The sequence below is a fragment of the Pseudonaja textilis genome, chromosome 1, assembly GCF_049901715.1.
Source record: "Pseudonaja textilis isolate UNSWEBS1 chromosome 1, rPseTex1.2, whole genome shotgun sequence".
Lineage (NCBI taxonomy): Eukaryota > Metazoa > Chordata > Lepidosauria > Squamata > Elapidae > Pseudonaja > Pseudonaja textilis.
The window spans coordinates 234004808-234028822 of NC_141990.1; the positions used below are offsets into that span (position 1 = coordinate 234004808).

At 38.1% G+C, this 24015-nt stretch overlaps 1 protein-coding gene across 12 annotated transcripts in view; it reads left to right on the forward strand.

Moving 5' to 3' along the window:
* The window catches only part of BRSK2 (BR serine/threonine kinase 2), a 460906-nt gene that overhangs the window by 388352 nt on the left and 48539 nt on the right, over positions 1 to 24015 (forward strand). For 7 of the 12 annotated variants that reach the window (XM_087920981.1, XM_087920982.1, XM_087920987.1 and 4 more), the window contains 4 exons: positions 6675 to 6698; positions 15359 to 15419; positions 17791 to 18403; positions 20927 to 20975. In XM_087920981.1, coding sequence (XP_087777107.1) covers positions 6675 to 6698; positions 15359 to 15419; positions 17791 to 18403; positions 20927 to 20975 — 747 coding nt within the window. The remainder of the gene's footprint in view (positions 1 to 6674; positions 6699 to 15358; positions 15420 to 17790; positions 18404 to 20926; positions 20976 to 24015) is intronic. The other 5 variants (XM_087920989.1, XM_087920990.1, XM_087920991.1 and 2 more) reach the window with 3 other exon arrangements.

The window sequence follows — 24015 nt, forward strand, 5'->3', positions numbered from 1 at the left end:
TTAGGGTCTTTCAATTATGTTAAGGAACTCTTCCAGCATTAATATTTTAAAAACTATGCATAAATTTAGCCAGATAGGGGATCCAATTAACATGCCCATAAAATCATGCTCTGAGTTTAACCAATCATCTTGACAACTTTTTCTATAGTCTGAGAAAGTTCTAAGTCAGCCTATGTCTTTTCAAGTCTGCCTTTTGAACATAGAACATACAGTCCAAATCAAACAAGCGAAGCATGTATATTGCATTTCCATTTTTTAAAACCAACGATTTTTTAAAAATTACATATTTATAAGCTATTTTCAGGAGTGATACTTGTGGTCAGTCCTGTATTGAAATTAAAGCTTTTGATCTAGAAGCTCTTAAGTTTACTCTATGCAGTGTCAATTTACCTGCACAGGAAAAAAGAGAAAATATTTCCACCATAGTCATAGGCTAATGCAGCCAATATGCAATGTAGAGGAAAAAGCAACAGCAGGGATACCATCACCAACAAGTATTGTAGGCTTCTTTAGAATGTTTAAATGAGCTCATGGTGTTTTTTTGGTAATGTTTACAGCTGACCTGAAAATTATATTAACATTTTTATTTTATATTGAGTTTGGAAATGATGATTTGAGTATATTGTAGAGGTAAGATTTGGAGACTTTTTGTCACAATGCTGTACTAAATCTAATATTGAAAATAGTTCCCTGAAGTGAACTTGCACAAATCCTAGTTCACTTTAAGTTCACCCTGAAATGCTTTATAAGATCATTCCATTACTTTTCTGAAATTTATATCAGCTTCCCATTTTAAAGAAGCGGAGCGAGGAATTTTGCCTCTCAGCAGATGGGATGGTCTGGCAACAAGCAAGGCACTCTGTTTTATGATGAAAGGAGGGTTGTTGCCAAATCTCATAAACCGTTCATAAGCTGGGGAGAAATAATGAGCTGCTGTTTGATGTGATATTCATCAGAGAATTCCTAAACATTGTTGCAAGAGCCAGATACTTGATGCAAATTTCAGCCCAGAGTGACTGTAGTACAATAGGATTTTGAAAGCCTAACTATACGCTCAGAGTTCTTGCCAGACAGATCACAGTGCTAACTCACCACCCTTATGGTTCCCCACACCCCTCCTTCCTCTTGCTGTAAAATCCTTTGTTGTAGTAACCAGCAAAACCCCTTTTCACAAATAGTCCTTTTTCTCAGAAAGGTTCCAACCTTTTCACAAATAGTCACAAATAGCACATAACCACTACCCTAAAATGGGTCCTTATCAATGTCTCTTTGTTGTCCAAAGCACTGATAAGTTTCCAGGATCGTTTCTTTTAAGCACTGGGTCTCAAATAGTGATAAGGATTGGAGATACATCTTAAAATAGACTACATAGTTTTCTCAATGACAGGTAAAAAGAAAAAGCTAAAAAGTAAGTATCCTTTTTAAATACAGAAATATGGAAAAGGATCGATGATCTTCAAGTTTATTTTGAATGTTGGAGACTTTGTAGATACATAGACACACAGTTTTCTTGGCCGCAGAGACAGAATTGGTTTGCCATAGTCTTGTTTATCAATTTCCCTGGCTGGACCGCAATTTTGGGATTGCCATTAGTCTTCTACCCAAGTGTTAACCAACTAATTAGCTTCCAAGCCCTGATCAGATCAATAAGGTGCTGGAACCCAATGAAAACCATAAGAACAAGGCAAGTTTTTTTTTAATATTTTTGGTTTTGTGTATCTTGATGAAAGAGTGGTTAAGAGAACAACCACAAAAAAGTAAGCTAAGGAATTACAGGGCTAATAAAATTAATGTAAGAAAGAAACTCCAACTGAAATATTATCTCCTTGGGTCACTGAATCAGAACTTTGAGGTGGTACCTGCTCAATATCTTAATTTTTCTTTCCCTGTGGGTTCATTTTTTAAGAGGAATACTGCATCTTTAAGAATCTTGACTTCCTAGATGCACACAATTGTTTTGATAGCTGAGGCCACTTTTCTTTCTGCCCTCTTTTTTCCTATTTCTCCTCTCATTTTTGTATTCTTTTTCTTTTACTCTCATTGTTGCATTCTTTTCAGTGTCATTCTCTTGCGGGTTTTTTTGGTTTGTTTCTCCCTCTTGACCTTGTGTTATTTTTCTCTTCATTTTGTATTTATTTCTCTCTCTCAATTTTAAGTTTCCTTCCTTCTGGATCTTTTAGTGCTTCTTCTATATCTGGGTTGCTGTGGCTCAGTAGTTCACATGCTTTAATTCTTTAGGAAATGCACATATCTGCGCTGCTAGGTTTATTGTTTTGGGGAATTATTTTTATTTAAATATAACTCATTTTGCTTCTTTCTATCCCTCATTGTCAATTTGATATCCATTCGCATTGTTAAAGCACTTCCTGACTTTCTTTTTCTGGAAAACTCATTAAGATTCCTTTAAGCATTTGTATGTCCATGTTAACTATCTGTATATTTCTATTTACTTTCCCTGCATTGCTTATGTCTGCATATGTGGAGACATATGGTCATCGGCATAAATGAATTTCTAGATAATATTTACTTGGAACATTAGTTGTTAATAGTTCTATGCTATGATAACCAAAGTAGCTTTTTTATATTCCAAAAGTAAGTTGTTTTGTAGCAAAATGCTTAAAACTTAAAATGACGCACTTTGGGTTAAAAAGGTGAAATGCAGTGTTATATGACTATTGGCAGTAATAGTCAAATAAGTATACCTTTCTAAATCATGCCCTCATATTTCCAGGGCAGTGATTTCTCTTAATGGTATATCACTATGTCTAATCTTATTGTTCATTTGAACATAACAAGCAAAGCCACAAGTTGTGCAGGCCATGATTATTTAGTATAATATGATCTTATCATGTGCTGAAAAACATAAAATCAACAACAGTAATAATATCTGAGGCCTATGGAACATATTTCTAACATTGATAGATACTCCAGCATGTTTTTGGACAATAACATGCTATTTCAAAGGATTATGCTTTATTACTATATCAAATTACATAAAATCAAGGTATCTATTTTCAGAAACTCCAGTTCTAGGAAAATATTCCATTAGTGCATGTGGCTCTTAAACCAGAGACAACCTGTGGGGAAAGCTGCTTCAAAATTATTAAATGCTAAATATTCCAGCTTAGAGAAGAATGAAAGGACCACAATGCCAATAAAAGTGGACAGTTCGTAGCTAAGCTTAGGAAAGTGGTATGAACTGATAGTTCTGTAATTTGGTGCTATTTATCAAACTTACCATCATGAAAAACCTCATGAATAATGTATTCTGAATAATAATATTTTTCACAAAAAGAATTTGTGCCCTTCATGGACCACGCTTGACCATATGCTAAGAATATGCCAGGGATTGTATGCCAGGGAAATGGTAACTAATAGCAGGCAAGTCTGAGAAATAATAATACAAGGCAAATTGGGGGGAGGGACATAATTTAACTGAAATTGAAATTGAATCCAGTTATGCAGGTAAAAAGACATAAAACAGCATAAAAAATTAAAACCCTAATATTAAGACAGTATTTTCCCACATAAAGTACTGGTGTCCATAAGAAATTTTGCAACTGCTCTGAAGAGGTTAAAGCTGCAAAGTCATTTAGAATTGAGTAGTATTAAAAGATGGATGGATGGATGGATGGATGAATGGATGGCTAGAGGGATGGATGGATGGAATTAAGTTAATAAAATCATCCCCAGAACAGAAATACCTCTTACATGGAATCATGACAGTAGAGCACAGGTTCCTATAGAAAAGTCCTTAAAGAACATGTTCCTTCAAATCACAGGAGCACATTCGTTCTGCCAAAGGGATATTATTATGGCAGGCAATATATTAAAGCAGGCAAAAGAGAGAATTTAAAGTGTGTTAGATAGATAATCTGAATTGGTAATTGTCTGCCTTGGTTCCAGTTCATATCTGACCAATATGGGTTACTTAGATTGGCCTGAAGGTCTACACTGGCTGTAAAATTGCCGCTCTAGATTTCGTCAGCCCCAGGACCAAAAAACTAAGCCCAATGTATTGTTTGCCTTTGCATATCACTGATGCAGTTAATATTACTCTCTATAGGTTCTGTCACAATAAAATTACAAAAATCAGTTGGCCAAACTGAGCTGTTCTAGGGATCTACATTCAAGGCTTTTGAAGCTTCATGTGAGTGTGGATTCTCAGTCTCTGTACCCCTGACATCAGCCAAAAATCTACATTTCCAGTTGAAGATTATCCATGAAATAGAGATATGATTATAATTATATTTCTCTCTTATATATCATAATCTCATGTTTGTCCCTATATAGTGTCAACTGCACACTTAAGAAGTTCACAAGTTTCATGTAATTTGTTTACTTACTTAATTAAACAAAACAACAAAACAAACATACCAAATCTATACAACTTACACAATTTATATAAACCTATTGAGATTCCCATATTGCAAACATCTGATAGTGATAGTACTTGCAAAAATCTTTATAATTCTTTGAGAAATATCTATAGACCTATCATCTAAGCTAAAAAGTCATTCTCCATTTTTATGTTTTAATATGTGATGTGATAACATCTCAGATTTTCACTGATAGTATCTACATTTAACATCATTTTCTGATAAACGTCTTGCTGTGTATACATGCAACAGGATATCATGTTTGTGTATTATACATTACGTCTGTGTGTGTATGTGTGTGTGTGTTTGTGTGTGTTTGAGTCAATGTTGACTCATGATATCTACTTGGACAAATTTCAGCAGTTTTCTTAGCAAGATTTTTAGAAATGGCTCACTATTACTTGCTTCCTTGAAAGAAAAAGACTGGCCCATCGTTACCCACCTTGCTTCCTGCAATATCAAACTGGTGCTCTCATACCCTGCCTAGGGAAAAATACAAAAATGTGTGCATTTATTTGTACTCTTGATTTTTTGTATTCTTCCCTGTACATTGTCAGTTTTAACCTGTATCTAATTTTCCTAAGATCGTATCAGTATTACACACAAATATTTTCCTCAATGTAAAGAATTAACTAATTGATATAAGCAAATAAAGAACAACTGTTAAATCTAAATTTATTTTCAAATAAGAAAATAAATGGAGGAAGAGATCTGTATCAGAAATACTTAAAGAATGTAGTTTCTTCAACCTACAAAAAGTTTCTTTTAGCTCAAAGTGCTCAGTTTGGCACAATATCCTATTTTACCATCTCTTGTATACAGATAGCTCTTGTAGAATAAAAAAGAATGAAAGCCCATATCAGGTCACAGCCTCCTAAAGGACCAGAAAGAAAGAGCTGGGATGCCCTAAAACAGGGTTGTCAAACTGGTGGCCCGTGGGCTGGATGCGTTATGTGCAGGCCCCCCCACCTTAGCTCCATGAAGGGAAAAAAAATCACGATTTGTCACTTGACAGCAACGTGACACAGCAAATTTGACACACATGCCCTAGAGCAATCACCCCTATTTCATGTTCTGTTTCTCATTTCTGAATTGAATTTCAGAATTTCTTTACACTTTCCATTTTGCAGAGGAAGAATCAATGCATTGTATGCTACAATAAATATGCAAAAAGTGTGCGTCTTTTGTGCTTGGTATTTGGATCATTCTCTATAAAAAATTTGTTAGATGGTGGGTTGGGGTACACAAGGAGAAGGTTAGTTATCTTAGCTGAAAGTAAACTGATAATCTAATATTAAAACATTTAAATGAGAAAAGAGCAGTGAAATTAGAATATAGGAATAAATACAAAATATGCAAGCAGGGTTAATCCATACTACAGGCAACCATTGCCGCTTCTGCTATTATTTCTGACTTGAGTAGTAGTAAAATAAACAAATGGGCAGAAATATAAGTTGTCCAAATGATAATCAGTTCCAATGCTCCTCTTACCACATTTATTTCAGCATATAGTTTATTATCTTCAAGTAGCATTCCAACAGAGAAAGTAAGTTTTATAATCCATGACTTTATTTTAATATAAATATTGGATTCTAGCTCATGAGACAGGAAAAAGTAAGAGTTGTATTAGGAATTTGAGATACAATATGTTTGGAATTATTAGAGGAATATCAAATGGAGAGTCATGCTACACTGCACATCCTGTATTCATAAAGAAACTTCCCATGCTGCATCCTCAATTAGAATTTTGTTTACTGGGCATGCATTGTCATTCAGGTGTGTTTGTCGTTATGATCAACACGTTTAATATTACATCAGTTACAGGCATACCGATTGGAAAAAGAGATTTCCAAAACCGATCTTTCTAGGGTAGAAAAAAATATTAAAGAGCAAATTGTGGAGAAATCCACAGCTGTGTTTGATAAATACAGTAGAACTTGCCATATGTAAACAAATGATATGCTTTCAAAAAAGCAATCGATCCAAAATGAACTTCCAGCTCTTCAGCTTAGAGCATACAAGATATATTTATTTATATATATATATTTACTTATTCTACTTGTCCCAATTCTAAAATTATAAGCAGCATGGGAATTTTGTGTATTACAAAACTCTCCCTTACCATAAGAATTCCCCAATCACACATTCATCAGCAAGAGATGCTTGTGGCAAAGAAATTATGACCATGAACAGTTCTCTGAACAGTATTTCACTCTGCTTTTCATACTCTTTTCTCCACCTGTTTCCATTTCCCTTTCTTTTTTTCTTCTTCTCTTTTTATTTCCCTCTGCCAAGGATGACGAGTGCTGACACCTTGGGGTAAGCTCCGATTTTCAATTATACCTGTTGTAGAATCTTTTCTCATTTGGGGGGAAAGATTACTTGCAGTGATCCCAGTGTAAACATTCATTATTGTGCAATCAAAAATAATTCAGGAAGAAATATTTTAGTACAATGCTTTGATGGAAGGGGTGTGTGTGCTCACAGGAGTGTGTGCTTCCTTACCTGACGTTGTATTTATCTTACTGATTGTGGAATAAGAGAAAATTTAATGTGAGGTCTTATAATAGCAATAGCATTTAGTCTTATATACAGCCCCATAGTGCTTTACAGCACACTCTGGGTAGTTTACAATGTAGGCATTATTTGCATATTGCCCCCAAAAGTCTGGGTTCTTATTTCACCAATCTTGGAAGGATGGAAGGCTGAGTCAACCTTGAACCAGTCAGGATAGAACTCCAGGCTGTGGACAGAGTTTGCCTGCATTACTGCACTACTACCAGAACTTGTACAAGCTAGTGCCAGTTGGAAGAAGGCAACTGAGGTCTGGAAAGAGCAGAAAAGTATTATTTATAAGTCATCTTATTTAGCAGAACAATATAGGCCCTTTTCACAGAATCATATAAGTAAGGATTAGAAATAATCTTGAAGATCATCTTGTCCAATTCTTTGCCCACTAAAGGAATATACCACTGTATCATCCTCAACAAATGATTATCAGCCTCTCTTCGTGCATTTCCACTGATTGAGATCTCATCACCTCATAATGCAGTGTTTCATTGTTGAACAGCTCCTACCATTAAAAATTCTTTCTGAGGTCCAATTAAAACCTGTTTCTGTGTAATTAAACCCATTGATTCTTATCTTCTGGAACATCACTGCTTTCTACATAATAGCCCTTTAGATGGTTGGAGAATTATCACATCTTCTCTAGGCTAAACATAACAGTTAATCATAGGTGTTTTCTTTCATATTCCTTGTTTTTTATTTCTTTCCTCAGAGCATGGGCTTATTGGTCAGTGTACGTCTAAAATATACTGCCCAGAATTAGATGCAATGTTCTAATTGCAGTATGATTAAGGCAGAATACAGAGAAACTCTGAGTTTTCTTGACCTTGAGACTACGTTTCTAATGATGCAATTTAGGTTTGCATTTACTTTTTTGTTTTTGCTTTGTTTTGCAAAAGAATAATTCTGGAATCTATTCTTGAAGCTCCAAAGAAAAAGCTCTCCTTGACATATTTGGTCCTTTTTAATCATGTTCCTTCATTTCTCTGTCTCCTCCACCTTTCCCCTCTTCTCATCTTCTGGCAGACTTCTTGATATACTATAGTCTCTCTCCAAATGTTTCTTATATTCAGTCCATTTTCCCTGATAAATAGGACATCAGAGATGAACAGGTTTACTTCTAGCTCCAGCACTCTCATCTTCTCTTTCAGGGGGGTCATCATATGTAAGACTTGGTGTTTTATCAAATGAAACAGCTATGACATGTCTTCTATAGGTCCCAACAGCAGTTCTTCCCATGGTTCTCAGATGAACAAAGAAGAAAGAAATGAAAACTTCTCAGTTCCTATGGAATGTCATACACATCCATGCAAAGCACCCTTACTAAGCACCTGAATTGTTCACACTGCTATTGACTTCTCAAAAATTATGAAAGTGATAGTGGGAGGGGAGTTTACAAGCTTCTCTGTGATGATTTCCCCAACCAAACTCCAGTTTCCTTTCTCTGTTCACTTATTCAATTAACTCAACTTTGGAAAGCGGCTTTCTTTTATATGTCCTGAACCTGCCTTGGTTAAATTTAATAGAAGGCAATGCTCTAGTTGCTTTCTCGGAGTGGGGACTCTATCAGCAGCAGTCAGAAATAAATTGCCATTACTAGTCAGCAGTCTCTCCTTTGCTTTGGATCTTTTCCTCCTTCATGCTTATTCTCTTTCCCCAAACTTCATTTTTGCTGACTCTCCAACACTTGCTCATCTACGTTATCTAGACTAGAGTTATGAGGCAAGTATAATTTGAAAGTGAGAAGCAGTAAAATAACAATAGTCAACACCAACTGGAAGATTTGGTGCCAACATAGATAGATGCAGCTCCTTCCCATCTTTCAATTTTAAGTCATACCTAAGCAGGGGTTATTACTGGGCACCTCCAGATACAGCCTTGTTCCTCTACAAAATCAGCTCCACACCTATGTAGTCTTACATTGTTGTTTCTGTTTAATGGCCAAGTGAATTTGTTTTTCCAGTGAGAGATTGTTAGTCCGTTGAGGTTGTCCAGATAGGAAGTGCAACCAAGTGAATCAACACTATTTTTATTGTAAAGTTACATGAAACAGAATCTTGCAAGATGAAAATATTTTTCTCATCCTCTCTTTAGTTTCTGGAAAATTAGGAAGGGTCCTTTCTAAAATGCTTCCTATGTTTTCCTCCCACTTGCGGACTGAGCTGCCTCTATTGCCTAGGCTGTGGGTCTTCCTCCTGTCTCCCATATCATAACTGTGGTGTGCCAAAGCACTGTCCTGTTAGAACTCAGAAAGTGCTTCAGAGTAGGCAGTTTCCTCAGTGAGACCCTCCTTGTTCCTGGGCTGAAGCCAGCCTCTTCCCTAACTTCCTTCTACAGTTTAACTACTCCGCTAATTGTAGTTCAGGGACAGTGCAACTTGTGGATTTGCAACTCTTCTTTGTGGCAACTGCATTTTTTAAAAAAATCCCATGAAATGAGCGCCTTAATCAATTTAAGCCATGAAGAGGCAAGGTACTGATTGAGAAAAAGAAATTTCCTCATCTTTTGGTTATTATCAATGGACATAAATGTGGGCCAACTTTATATTTGTTTTGTGGGACTAGAGAATTGAATTGGTAGTGATGCAGAAGTACCTGCAATTGGAGCTTAAGCCAGAGGACTAAGGAAGAGAGGCTGTGTCCTCTGGCTTCCCAATAAGATTGCAAGTTAAGCAAGGGAGGGAAGGATTTTCACTCCCCTACTTACACTGTGGTTACAAATTCTGTCTTTTTACTTTCACTGTTACCTATTTATAGGGCTTCCATTATCTAAGCACTTCCTGAAGAAAAAAGAGGAAAGCAACAATAAACAGTTGCTTTATATTTGTTTAATCCTGAAACTTCTGATACCTGTGGCAAGTATGTAAGAAATTGAGATCCTGTGATAAGCTGGAAAGAATCCTATCCTCATCTGATTTCATCTTCTTAGCCTTTACTTAAATGAGCATGAAAAACACCCAAAGTCCACGCCAGTCAGGCTAAGCCCAAGAATGATGCAGAATGATTCATTCAGAGTTCAGTTCTTCATTTGCTTGCACACAAGAGACAGAATCTTGCCTGACTAAACCCTTATACTCTCACCCTAATGGATATAGCCTGGGAAATGGCTATTCTTACTCTTTTACTCTGTCTTTTATCAATCTCTGTGTTGGGCTGCCTCATCTCTCCCTCCACCCTTCTCTTTCCTGGGAAACTGCCACTTCATTGTAGTCCATCACACCAGTTCCTCCTCTATGGGCACTATTCACACATAACCTCAAAATGTGAACCAATTAATAAATGACGGTGGTGGCAGTGGTGGTGATTTCAGCTAGAAATTTTTCTTCCTCTCTGTGAAAGAAGGAGAATTATTGTTTGTTTATTGATGGGGTTTTAGAACTGTTTCAGAGAACAATAAACTCAGCTGTTGGCAAGCTATAGGCAGAGGGTGAGGCCAGTTTGACTGGCATATCCTCTTTGTTCAACTGTTTACTGGCTGAAGCTGAGCAACATTTGCCTGAAAGTGCCTTCTGCAAGTGTGCAAGTCACTTTGGCTCTGTAAGTGCAAGAAATGGGATAGCTTTAATGTGCATTGGAATTTGTTTACAGGTAGAAGGGATGACAATGCTTCCAAGTCAGCACAGATTTTATCTGTTTCTTTAAGCTGTTAGAATGGGATGACTATCATTTGCTCTGGCATTTTTGCTTTTAATACTACATGACAGAAGTAATTTTTTTTTAAAAAAAGTGTTCATTTTTCTGGCATAGAAACACACAACAAGCAATGACATTTAAAAAATAATAATAATATTTCTCTTTGCATAAATTATACCACTTTCTATTGGTAAGGCAAAGTGCAGTTCAGGTAGTCCTCGACTTACAATCATAGTGACCATTCGAAATTACAACGGCACTAAAAAAAGTGACATGAAGAGTTTTCACACTTATGACCATTGTAGCATCCCCGTGGTCACGTGATCAGAATTCTGTTGCTTGGCAACTGACATGTATTTATGACTGTTACACTATTCCAGAGTCACGTGATTGTCATTTGTAACCTTCCCAAATGGCTTCTTACAAGGAAAGTCAAAGGGGAAAGCCAGATTTACTTAACAACTGTACAATCCACTTAACAACTGCAGTCATTAGCTTTACAGCTGTTGCAAAAAAAGTCATAAAATGGGGCACAACTTAACACCTTTCTTGCTTAGCAACGGAAATTTTGGGGTCAATTGTGGTCTAAGTCAAGGACTAACTATAGAGACAAAAATATGCTAGCCTCCATTTTTTTATAAATAAGACAGAAAGAAATATCTTCCCACCTTCTTTCTGAATGGTTAAAAAAATACTGAAATGCCTTGTTTATTACATAAATATTGATCTGTTTTGATATTAGCTCCTATTTAAAGTTTCTCAAAGGATAAAGTAACATTACAAGCAAACTGCATGCAATTGATCTGGAGAAATCTTGGAAAGACTGAGATTCTGATATTTTGCTACCTCATACTAAGCATTAGGCTCTAGAAGTCGGAAGGGTGTAAGAAAAGCTTCAGCACCAGGAGATTTTTTTTCAGATAATTTTATTGTGAACAGGTGAGCTTTGCAAAATGGATGAAGCAGGTGAATGAATTCAACAGTTTATATATTTCTAATTTCTAACAAACCTCTCCTTAGAGGAGTTGCTTTAATTATAACATTTATCAACGGTGGAGTTCTGTCATAAACTTGTACTATTAAAATATTTATATCACACTGCATGGTTTGCCAGAGTGTATTAGAAGAACCTGTGAATCATTTGGAGGGCTCTTTTGAACAGTAATAATTAACATTCTGAATATGATGCTCAAAGCATCAAGGTGTTTGTGTATAGCCCCAACTGAAGAAACATCTTTTGGGCATGAAGACACCTGTGCAAACAAAATGGACAGGGGCTGCCCTGAGCCTTTGAGAAGATGAAGTTCATTTGGTGCTTTTAAGGAACTTCTCCAAAGGATTTGCAAAAGTTGTAAAAAGTGTAAAATGACAAACATTTTTGTTTTCATCCACAGATTAAAAGTGTCTATTAATTGTAAGAAATGTGAATGATCAAAATCACTTCAGAAAGACTAATCTTTGATGAACCTAAAGGCCACCAGAGATTAGAAAGGTTACATAGAAATGGCTATTTCTTTTTCCATAATTATATCAGTCTGGCATAGATGAAAGGCCCTTTTCTCAGTCTAGATTGCTGCCTTGTTCTTCCTTTTGTTCACCCAGTGTGATTACTGAGCATGGTAATAGATTACCATGTGGAGTTGTTGAAAAAGCAGGATTTCTATTAATTCACAGCATCACTGTTCTTTCATCCTAATGTTGCTTTAGGCCACTTTCATGAGAAAGGTCTCACCCCAGTTTAAATAAAACTGGTCTTAATTCTGTCTGAAGGGAAAAGAACAAGCAGAAAGTCATAATCCATTTGAAATTATAAATGTCATTGTTAGATAGCACTAGATGAAAAGTAAAATCTATATTTTCTTCATTACAGCTATGTCGTACATAGAAAAATATACACGAAGAAAATATAGATTGCATTCATCTAGTGAAGAGTAAAATCCATATTTCCTTCATTATAGCTATTTGTTTTCAGGTACTGAACTGAAATTTTATTCCTGGATCAGTTCAGAGGTTATTTTATAAATAAGCTTTGAGTCAATTAAGATCTGATGTACCATTTATATGTAGCTAAATACAGATTAATTGACATAACTCATTGTTTATTCAGCAAGGAAGAGCAGACAATATTGGGCCTGATAAATATCAACGCATACATTCCTTTCCATAACTTCAAGGCTGTAAATTTTGGCAGAACAGTTTTATGAATACTTTAAGAGGAGGCTTTCATTTTGCAAGCCCCCCCCCCCCAAGACCATTTTGAAATCTGTCTCTCTCACACACATATATGCACATACAGAAACAGACACACATGGGGGGGGGAGATTTTTTTCTCCTGCATCCTCTCTCTTTCTTTCTTATCGTGATGTATTTGGATTCACAGGGTTGGAAGATGTTAGAAGACTTTGAAACATTTTGCCTGTCTCTTTTTCATCTTTCCTCTCCACCCCCCACCCCCTGATAATTTTATTGACTGTCTGTTCCAAACTTTCTCTATCCCTATCTCTTGAAGGGCCAGCAGTGTGCAGCAGCAGCCAAAAAAGCTAATGCAATCCTAAATTGTATTAACGGGGATACAATCAAGATCAAAGGAAGTACTAATACCACTCTATAAACCCTTAGTAAGTCCACACCTAGAGTACTGCATCCAGTTTTGCTCACCACATTATAAAAAAGATGTTGAGACTCTAGAAAAAGTACAAAGAAGAGCAACCAGGATGATTAGGGGACTGGAGGCTAAAACATACAATGAACGGTTGCAGGAACTGGGCTTGGCTAGTCTAGTAAAGAGAAGGACCAGGGGAGACATGATAGTGGCCTTCCAATATTTGAGGGGCTGCCACAGGGAGGAAGGGGGTCAATCTATTTTCTAAAGCACCTGCAGGCCAGACAAGGAATAATGGATGGAAACTGAACAAGGAGAGATTTAACCTAGAAATAAGGAGAAACTTTCTGACAGTGAGAACAAGCAACCAATGGAACAGCTTGCCCTCGGAAACTGTGGGAGTGCCATCACTTGAGACTTTCAAGAAGAGATTGGACTGCCATTTGTCAGAAATGGTGTAGGGTCTCCCGCTTGGGCAGGGGGTTGGACTAGATGACCTGCAAGGTCCCTTCCAACTCTGATTATCTGTTATCTTTTATCATTTTAACCATTATTTTTTGATGTGTGTACATAGCACTATTTCATATTGCCTCCCCACACAGTTTCCCAGGCTTATATACACATGGGAGAGAATGTGGTATACTGGATGCACTGATCTCCCGGTCAAATTTTTTTCCTTCTTTCAAGAGATCTTTCATGATTACATAATTCACCCTGATGGCTCTGTAGGTTCTTCCTCATCCAGTCCACGTGAGAAACCTAAAGTTCCCCTGAAAGCATTCGCCTCAGTGAGCAGCTAGTATAAACTTTTCCTTAAGTTTCATGATGTGTCAAAATAGCCCTCCTTTCATACCATTGCAGGCTGTTTATAGAATAATTGATGCCTTGGGAAGAGAAGGATTTCAAATAAAAGCACAGCATTGATAAGGACTACTCTTGCCTTCTCCCATATAAAATCACTTTACACAGAGAGAGAGGCCCAAACACACAAATACAACCCCTTGCATATGTCCTTTAAGTTACTAAGACAACTGTTTGAACATTTGGCTGCTATATGGTGATTTTTTTTCCCCTGCAAGATCATCTTACGGAAGAGAAGCATTTTGATTTAGAGGCATGTTTCCTATGAGACTAATTCTCCCCCAGCTTTGGGTCCCAGGTTGTAGGAAATAAGCGGTTTCTGTAATAATTTTACACACAGAAGAAACAGCTACATAAATATAAGTCTTTGGTTGAAAAATGGGCTATGCATGTGTATAAAATAACTGTTTTAAATTTGCATGAGTGATCTGCTTCTATGCACAAACCTCAAATCTTCTGCTCCCTTGACCTCTCTTCATTAATTACTTTGTTTTGTTCAATGAAAATAACTTTAACATCCATCTCCTCCTTTACGTATCTGAAGTAGGATAATTTGAGTGTGATCATTTGAGCCTCAAGTGAGAACTCTGGGTTGATTTTGTTAGATGATCCATTGATTTATTTTCTTGGCTGTATATGATATTCTCAGGAATCTTAATATTGTTCCAGTTTTTCTTCTTGTAAACTACATGCAGTAGCATGTAAAGTAGAACATTAAATACTAGCAAGGCGATCTTTGTGGATTGGCCTTTTGAATATTATCTAATCACCATTTAATTCTTATCCTATTTGATTTTGAGTGGCTTTAGATCACACATGTCTACATTTGGGGCTTTGTTCAGCTGGAGTTTGTGGGTGTATCATTTAGTAAATAATTCACTATTTTTACTTATAAAAAATTAGCACCGTTAAATATTTTGTCTGCCCTTCTGTTGTAATTTCTTTATTCTTCTTTATTAAAACTTAAATTGATACAGAATTTCTGATTAATATTAGACTATGGTCAAACCACATTGTTAGTGATTTTACATTCTTATATTTTATGGAGCATATTTTATCATTTAGATAGCTTAGTAGTAGCACAAGAATTCTATTCATCTCTCTGAACTTTTATGTCATTTTATGCAGATCTTCAATCAAAATAAAGTTGTCTTCCTTTGTGGATAAGTACTCTTTGAAAGCATATGCCAGATCTATATGAGGTTTCTTTATAGAGGCATGAACTTATGGAGATTAAATATAGCAATAGCTGCCGTGTGTAATGTGTTTTTAACAGGGATTTCTCAGGATTTTATTTTGACTTTGTGTCCACTTAGGTCTCGTTCAATCAGTGGAGCTTCCTCTGGCCTGTCCACCAGCCCTCTCAGTAGTCCAAGGGTAAGTGAAATTGTTTGGAGGTCATAATTTTAATAATCTTCATTTGAGTTAGGGAAAGTTTAATAACATTTTCCATAGTTTCAGGGGTGCGTTTGTCAGCCAGGAAACTTACAGTGAGAAAAAAGTTGCACTATTTGTACATATAGTATGTTGAATATATTATGATCAGAGAGAGAAAGAGAGCCAAAATGTAATTATTTTTTACATATACATTCTTGTATGAAAGCTCTTTTGTTCGTGCATTGTTTAGCATTACATTGTTTAATTTGTGCCTGCCTCACTCACTACTTATATTGTTGCTACCTAGCTTTATTTCCTAGCATGGTGGCAGTTATAAAATACTGTTGGAGAGATTATGGCATGATGAGAAGAACATCTGCTACTCATTGCAAATTCAGCACGAGGCACTGAACCATAAAAATTAGAGCTACTTTGGGACTGAAAAGCACAGCTGAACAGTTTTTGAAAAACAATGAAATCTAGTCAGCACAGGAATCATACAAAGTTGGATTAGGAAATTGTTAGTGTGAAAATGAAAGTAACTGTAACATTAAAGAAGAATGATATAGGAAGAATAAGAGACTGTATAAGTGAAGAGTGTAGAATGTCCCAAGAGAGAAATGCGGATTCTCTCTTGCAAAGCTACCTTGCCCCTTTTCATCATTTAGCAAGCCAAGGACATCCTTCTTAATCAGCAGCAGTTGTCTTCTCAAGTATTACAAAACCATTAGAGAAAAGCAATTATGGACTCGAGGTTAATGGAAAATTGGATGGTCGTATGTAGATTATTCTTGTTTGATGATAAGTTATAAATTAGCCACTTTTTTGTTAGAATTTTTTTGAACAATATGTATGGTCCCAGATCAATGAAACAGATACATCATTTTGGAGAACTTAATGAGTAGGATAGAAAAAAGAGAGAAGTTCCTAGAGCGTGAAGCTGTAATGCACTTGATATTGAACAATATTTGAGAGCTTCCGTTGTATTACAGTGCTTTCTTGCTTTTGCCATCTTTCTGATTCACAGTTAATCCCGGAAATTTTGGTTCTGAAACCTCCCATTGCACATGCAATTTGAAAGAGCAATCCCATTTAATTTAATATAGAAATGTGTGATCTAGTCTTGGACCAGATTTTCAGATTCTGGGTAAGACCTGATCTTAAAATGTCCCTTTTGCTTTATGCCAATTCATAATAATGACTGAAGCACAGTAAATTAAATGTAGTAAATTAAATTTGTTGATCATTGCGAGGATTCATAATTAAACACCATGTTTCTCTGAAGAATTTCTATTGAAAAGCCTGATATAGAAAACAAAATTATTTTCTCTGGATAGATGGTCAAGGAGGAAGGGAAAGGATCTGCCAGAATACTTCTCTTTTGCGTATGCGCGCGTGTGTGCGCGTGCACTCACACACACACACACAGTGGTGTCCCTTTGAAAGAAATGGGGAGAAATAATAAATGTAGTAATTTATGGGCCTTTATGACTACCTGTTGCACACATATTATTTTTTATCTGCATTTCCCTGCTGTGTTTGGTTGTAGTAGACATTTTAATCTGGGAGAGGGCAAACTCAGCCTATATACCTACAAGCTGGTTGTTGCTGTGATCCTCCCTCCCCGTCCTCACCTCCCTTCAACCTTGTCCTTCTTTCCCTGTGAAATACAGACCAGCTCAGGGATATGGTAGTTTTTGAGAGTGAAGATTCGTTCTCAGAGCTTGTGGGCTGGTTTCCAAACGTTTCATTACCAGGCTAGGTAACATCTTCAGCAGAGTTTAGGGAATGTCGGTGTCAGTGTTCCCTTATAAACAGAACACCACTGACACTGACATCCCCTAAACTCCACTGAAGATGTTACCTAGTCTGGTAATGAAACGTTTGGAAACCAGCCCACAAGCTCTGAGAACGAATCTTCACCCTCATCCTACACCCGAGCTACAGCTATTTGCCACCATGGTAGTTTTTCTCTGCACAGCTTCCCTGGTTCTCCCTGACCTGTTATTTTTAGTTTGTTTTCCTCCATATTTGTTTTTGCTATGTGATTTTTCTTTGCTGACACATGGTTGGTTAATATAATAAAGCTTGTGACAAAATTGTTTTCACTACCGCTACTGCTGTTTTTTTTATTATGCTGTGTTCCCAGCTAACTGCATGTTTTTTGTTTGTGTTTGTGTTTTGTTTCTTTGCAAACCCTTAACCCCACCTCCTTTACCCTCATCACCATAACTCATATCTCTTTGTAATGCACACAATTGCAACTGAAATGGGCTTTTTTTCCTCCATTCACCCATGGGATGTATGTGTGCGTACGTATGTGTTGCTTTTCTTGATGTGCATGGATACTCACTCTGTATGTGTCTTGTAGCCTCTCAGAAAATTTTTCATCCCCCCTCAGATTCCTGATCTCCCCGTCACTCCCCGCCCCCAACCCTCCCTGGACTCTGATGCTTGTAGGAACACTTCCAGACCTGGACATGTTCTGCAACCAAAGCCAGCACTTCAACCCAACCCAAGGACACAAACTTTGCCTTCCAAGAACAAATTGGCTGAAAAACCACTTCAGTCTACCAAATCTAACCCACTCCCTTCTAATAATATTATTGTCCCTCCATCCCAGAATAACCCTGCACAAAATACTCAGGGCCATCCACCTGTTTCTGGGTGTAACCCACAACTGGTTGTTTCTACGGTGCCGACCAACCCTATGTCTCCGATTAGGTTGCTCCCTTCCAGTACTGACCCAAGCACCAAATCTATCCCCATCATACAGGTTACCCCTCACCCCTCTCCAAGGGGCAGTCCCCTCCCTACCCCCAAGGGGACACCTGTTCATACGCCAAAGGAGAGCCCAGCAGGCACACCTAACCCTACGCCGCCATCCAGCCCCAGCATTGGAGGAATGCCCTGGAGAACACGGCTCAACTCAATCAAGAACAGCTTTCTGGGGTCACCTCGCTTTCATCGCAGGAAATTGCAAGGTACAAATCTTTCAAAACCATGGCAATTTAAGATTGATGAGGAAAATACAAAGGAATGTAAAGAAGGGTTGGTTAATATGTGACAATAATATGAAACATCGACAGGAAAAATGAAAGTTCCCTTATTACAATTTGGCTATGCCATGTCTGTCGTTATTCAAATAATGACCTTCCTGTGGTTTTTCAAATATGTCCTAATAACCATAAGTACTCAATTTCTGATTTTTTATGACCCTGAGAATGAAAAATCAACCTTCTAAAAACAAACAAAAAACAAAAAAACAAAAGTGTAACCTGGGTTTGATACTTGTACATTATAGTTCAGTTGTAATGCTTGAAAGAAAATAGACCCAACTGAGAAGCTGGAACTAACAATAGACAGATGACAATCATGTGCTGTTGGGCTTCTTTTTCCAAAATATGCAAGTTGCAGTTCACTTGCATTATCATCTTAAGATATCTTAAGATATCTAAATGAATTATATGGAAATTGTATTTTAAGCTTTTTGTCCCTGTATAAATATATAAAAGATTATGTACCAAATTATTTTAATATTACAAATGCTTAATATTACAGTGCTTACTTAATAAATGGCTTTTTGCAAAATAGGAAAATTTCAGCAAAATGGAATTCATTTAGTTATGTCTTAGACTGATTTTTCTCAATCACAGACTCAAGACTTCAAAAATCGATAACTGAGTTGTATTCCTAGACATAAGCAAATTGAAGTCAGTCAATGAATGTTGTTGAAAAAGATGAACATTTTAATTTACATTATATGATAATACCGCAATTCATGAAGAATTCAAAATGCCCTTTAGAGAAAGAGATTTGAAATGATGGAAAAGACATTCTGGCCAAACTCAGAAGCTTATTATATTTCTTTTACATTTAGTTTTCTTCCATTTAAGAATCTTGTAGAGACTGGTCTTATGTAACAACAACAAAAAGTAACCAACTGAAAAATCCCCTCAAAAACCCCAGACTGAAATGGTTGTGTTTGTGAACAGTGGACACTGTTGAATATGGTGCAACACTGGTTTTTAAAACAAGTTCACTAATGCTTGGAGGTTTTCTTAATTCTTAAGGTAATGAAATTCAGGAGAAACATATAATTGAACAAGCATAGCCCTTATATGGCACAGAAGGATCATAATTAAGTGAAGAATTATTACCCTACATAAAAGTCCTAAACGAAGCAGAATAAACCTCCAACCTGACTAATATATTTTTGCACATAGTAGAATTCATATAGCATTCATTACACATTGACCCAGGATGGCATATCCTTTTTGGAACAAAGGTAAATGATCCATAATTGTTTGTGTGATTCATGATTCAGTTGGTGCATGTTAATCATGATGCCATTGTGGTCTGAAAAATCACTGGCAATTTCAAATAATTTTGCTAAATGACTCAAACCTACAGTATTCCCAGTAAAAACATTGTTATTTAAAGATGCTAATAATTTCTTGTGAACCATACAAGGTAATGGAAAGTCCATTTTTCAGTTTTCTTTCATGTCACATGAGCAGAGAGGCACTAATCTTTAGATAAAGTACTGGACAAATCTGCCAGGGCCCCAGGGTTGCTTTAATTTATGAAAGGACACAACTGTTGTTTTTCTAGGGTAAATAGGAAAAGCATGTCCTATCAATGAAGATTCCCATATTTTCAAATCTAATACTGGTTTAAATAAATAAGTGCATGGCTCATTTCTATCTTTGCTTGTTCCGCACTGAAATATTGTCTGTTTTGAGATTACTTCGGTTTCAAGTGAAAGCAGGAAGAATATACAATTTCTAACAAGTACAGGTAGTCCTTGACTTACAACAGTTCATTTAGTGACTATTCAAAGTTATAACAGCACTGAAAAAAGTGAGTTACGTTTGACCATTTTTCACACTTACGACCATTGCAGCATCTCCAGGGTCATGGGATTTATATTGGGATGCTTGACAACTGGTTCACACTTATGATGGCTGCAGCGTCCTGAGGTCATGTGATCAGCTTTTGCAACCTTATGCCAAACAAAGTCCATGGGGAAACCGGATTCACTTAACAGTTGTGTTACTAATTCAACAACTGTAGTGATTCAGTTAACAAATGTGAAAAGAAAAATTGTAAAATGGGGCAAAACTCACTTAACAAATTTCTCACTTAGCAACATACATTTTGGGCTCAATTGTGGTAGTAAATCAAAGACTACCTGTAATCAGGATGCTCTTGCCATATGTACCATGCACTAAATTTTAGTGGTCTGCATATTAGAGCCTCTTGTACATAATACAGTCAACATAAATATTTGAGCTACATGAGGAAGTCAGCACCAATATATAATTTATAAGAACTAAGTTAATTATTCAAGTTAGTTATATTTAAATGCAGCATTGGGATGAATTTAAAGCATAGATTATTAGAAATTAAGACAGTCACAAATGCTTGAGTAATATTCATGGAGTAAAGGAGACTTTATTTCCTTCTTTTCTTTTCTATTTGTCTGTGTCTGGATATATATATAGTACCTACGCCAGAAGAGATGTCCAATTTAACTCCAGAATCTTCCCCAGAGTAAGTAATTATTTTAGTCTTATAGATATCACTGCTAGTTTGATTTCAATGAATTTGACAGAAAAATTGCAGCAATATAAGGTATTGTACATCCCACATTTCTAACAAATTAAATTACCTACAGTAGCTTATAGCAAACTACAATAAAATATGGAAATAGGTAACATAAACTTTAGAAATTCTGATGTTTCAAAGAATATTTTTAGTAAACTAACTGCAGTAGTTCAAAGAAAGAGGTAAGATCACTTGTCTATCTGATTAAGTTAGAAAATTATTTGTGACCCCAAAGTGAACTATTAGTGAGGTGTGTATTATAATAACAATGAAAAAACATATCCATTATGCTATTCAACTTGTAATCTTCTGAATCATATCTAAATCTATTATACTGTGGTTAAAAATCAATTCATAAAAATGACAGTGGTTGATCATTATATCCAGCGTTTCTCATAACCTCAAACATTTTAAGCAAAGCTTTAACTTCACCCATTATTCATTTTCATAATTAATTGATATCACCACCAATTTCACTCCTGCTGGCATCACAACTGTTAAGTTCGGAAAGAAGGGAGGCCACACCAGAGCTTCAGTCATAACACGCTTTATTCGTGGGAATAAAGGGGGCTGTCGCGTCTGCAGCTAACAGCAGACCTACCAGCGAACAGCAGCTGGCTCAACCTAGCAGCCGGCTTTTATAGCCGACTGTCGAAGGGAGCCAGCCAATGGGGACTAAGAACGCCCCCGTAGGAATTGCGGACCTGATGGGGAACTGGTGTCAGCCCCAAGGACATAACACCCCTTCCCCCCAGATACGAACATGAGTAGTCTTTAAGGTATGAAGGCGGTTTGTGTTGCCGCTCTGATCGTCTTAGTTCGGGTGTAGGAGCGGGTGGCACAGAGTTCGGGACAGCGGGGATTTGGTCCCTTGGTAACTGTTCAGCCACCCGACCTTGCTCGCCGGTCGCCGGCTGGGTTGTCGAGTCGCTTCGGTCTCCCAGTGCGGTAGAGGAACTGCTGGGGCTGGTTACTGGTTCTGTAGGATGGTCACGGTCAGCCGTCTGCTCCCTTGGTTCGGTTGGTGGAGGCAGGTTACTCTGAGTGTCCCAGTTAGGTGCCGGATGCGGTGCTTGGAATGTTGCTGTGGTCTCTGGGTCGGTGGTGGCGTGCTCGTTCTGCCGGCTCCTCAATTGGTCCAGGTGTCTCCGCCAAATGCGCCCGTCTTCTAACTGGACGTGGTACGACCTGGGCCCCGTGATGGCCACGATCCTGCCAGGTACCCACAACGGGTCTCCCGCGTAATTTCTGGTGAAGACTTGATCCTGTAAGACAAAACTCCTGACCCTACTGTTAGACCCAATGGGTGTGTCTGGGCAATAGTGAGGGTGCAGCCTGTCTAGTATTGTCCTTAAGCGTCTGCCCATCAGTAGCTCTGCCGGCGACTTGTTTGTGACCGTGCACGGGGTCGAGTGTTGGCTTATAAGGAATCTAGAGAGTCTGGAATGCCAGTCATCTTGGGTGAACCTGGCGAGGGCCTCTTTGGTTGTTCTGACTGCTCTTTCAGCCAACCCATTGCTCGAGGGGTGAAAGGGAGCCGTTAGGATGTGCCGGATGCCCAGGTTGGCGACATACCGGCTGATGTCTGTGGACATAAATTGAGGACCGTTATCCGACACAATAGTGTCCGGGAGACCGTGTGTGATGAACAAACGCGTCAGTGCTTGGGCGATTGCTCGTGTGGTGGTTGAGAGTAGGAGTGCCACATCGATCCATTTAGAAAATGAATCTACTACTATTAGGAATGTCTTGCCATGGAATGGGCCGGCCAGGTCAACATGTAGACGAGACCATGGTGCGTTGGCGCTTTCCCATTTGGTGGGAGGGGTGACTGGGGGCGCTGGCCAGGATTCTTGACAGGGACGGCAGGAGCTTACCTATTTCATAATTTCATCATCCATGCCCGGCCACCGTACATAACTCCGTGCCAACGCCTTCATTCGTACAATGCCGGGGTGCCCCTCGTGTAATGCCTTCAGGACGTGTCTGCGTAGTGATTCTGGAATGAAAACTCTGGTCCCCCATAGCAGACAACCCTGTAAACTGGAAAGTTCCTGTTGGCGGACTTTAAAGGGTGAAAAATCGTTAGAAGGGTTACTACCCGGCCACCCCCTCCGTACCCAGTCCAGGACCTGGGCGATCAGTCTGTCCTTCCTGGATTGGAAGGCAATGTCTCTCGCAGTGACTGGAATTCTGAACTCACTGGTGTCAAAGATGGTGTGGACTGGGGCCGGATCCTCCACGGGCGTTGGTAGCGGGCACCGGCTGAGGGCGTCTGCATGGCTGAGATTTTTTCCTGGACGGTGAACTAACTTGTATGAATACGCTGCCAGGAATAAGGTCCATCTTGTCATTCGGGGAGACAAGACTTGTGGTGTTTGTTTCTCTCCGGAGAGAAGTCCCAACAACGGTTTGTGATCTGTAACCAGTTTGAAGTTGTGCCCAAACAGAAATTCATGAAATTTCTTAACAGCGGCTACGGCAGCTAGGGCCTCTTTGTCGATTTGGCTATAGTTGCGTTCTGTCGTTGAAAATGTTCTAGAGAAGAACGCAATGGGAGCTTTGGACCCGTTGGGTAGTCTATGACTTAATACGGCCCCAATCCCGAAAGGTGAGGCATCTGCTGCCAAAACTAGCGGTAGGTTCTGGTTGAATTGGATCAGCACAGCGTCTGAAGTGAGGAGTGACTTGACTGCCCTGAAAGCGTATTCCTCTTTGGGTCCCCAGTGCCATGGAACATTTTTATCTAAGAGTCTATGCAGTGGTTCTGCCACTGATGCCTTGTGCGGCAGAAATGACGCATAGAAATTCAGCAGGCCTAGGAAGGCTTGTAGTTCTGGTTTGGACGCCGGCGTGGGTGCCTTGTGAATGGCTTTAACCTTTGATTCTACCGGGTGGATGCCAGAGGCGTCTATTCGGTACCCGAGAAAGTCCACCTGCTTAGTGGCTATGGTGCATTTTTCTTTTTTTAGTTTGAGGCCATGCT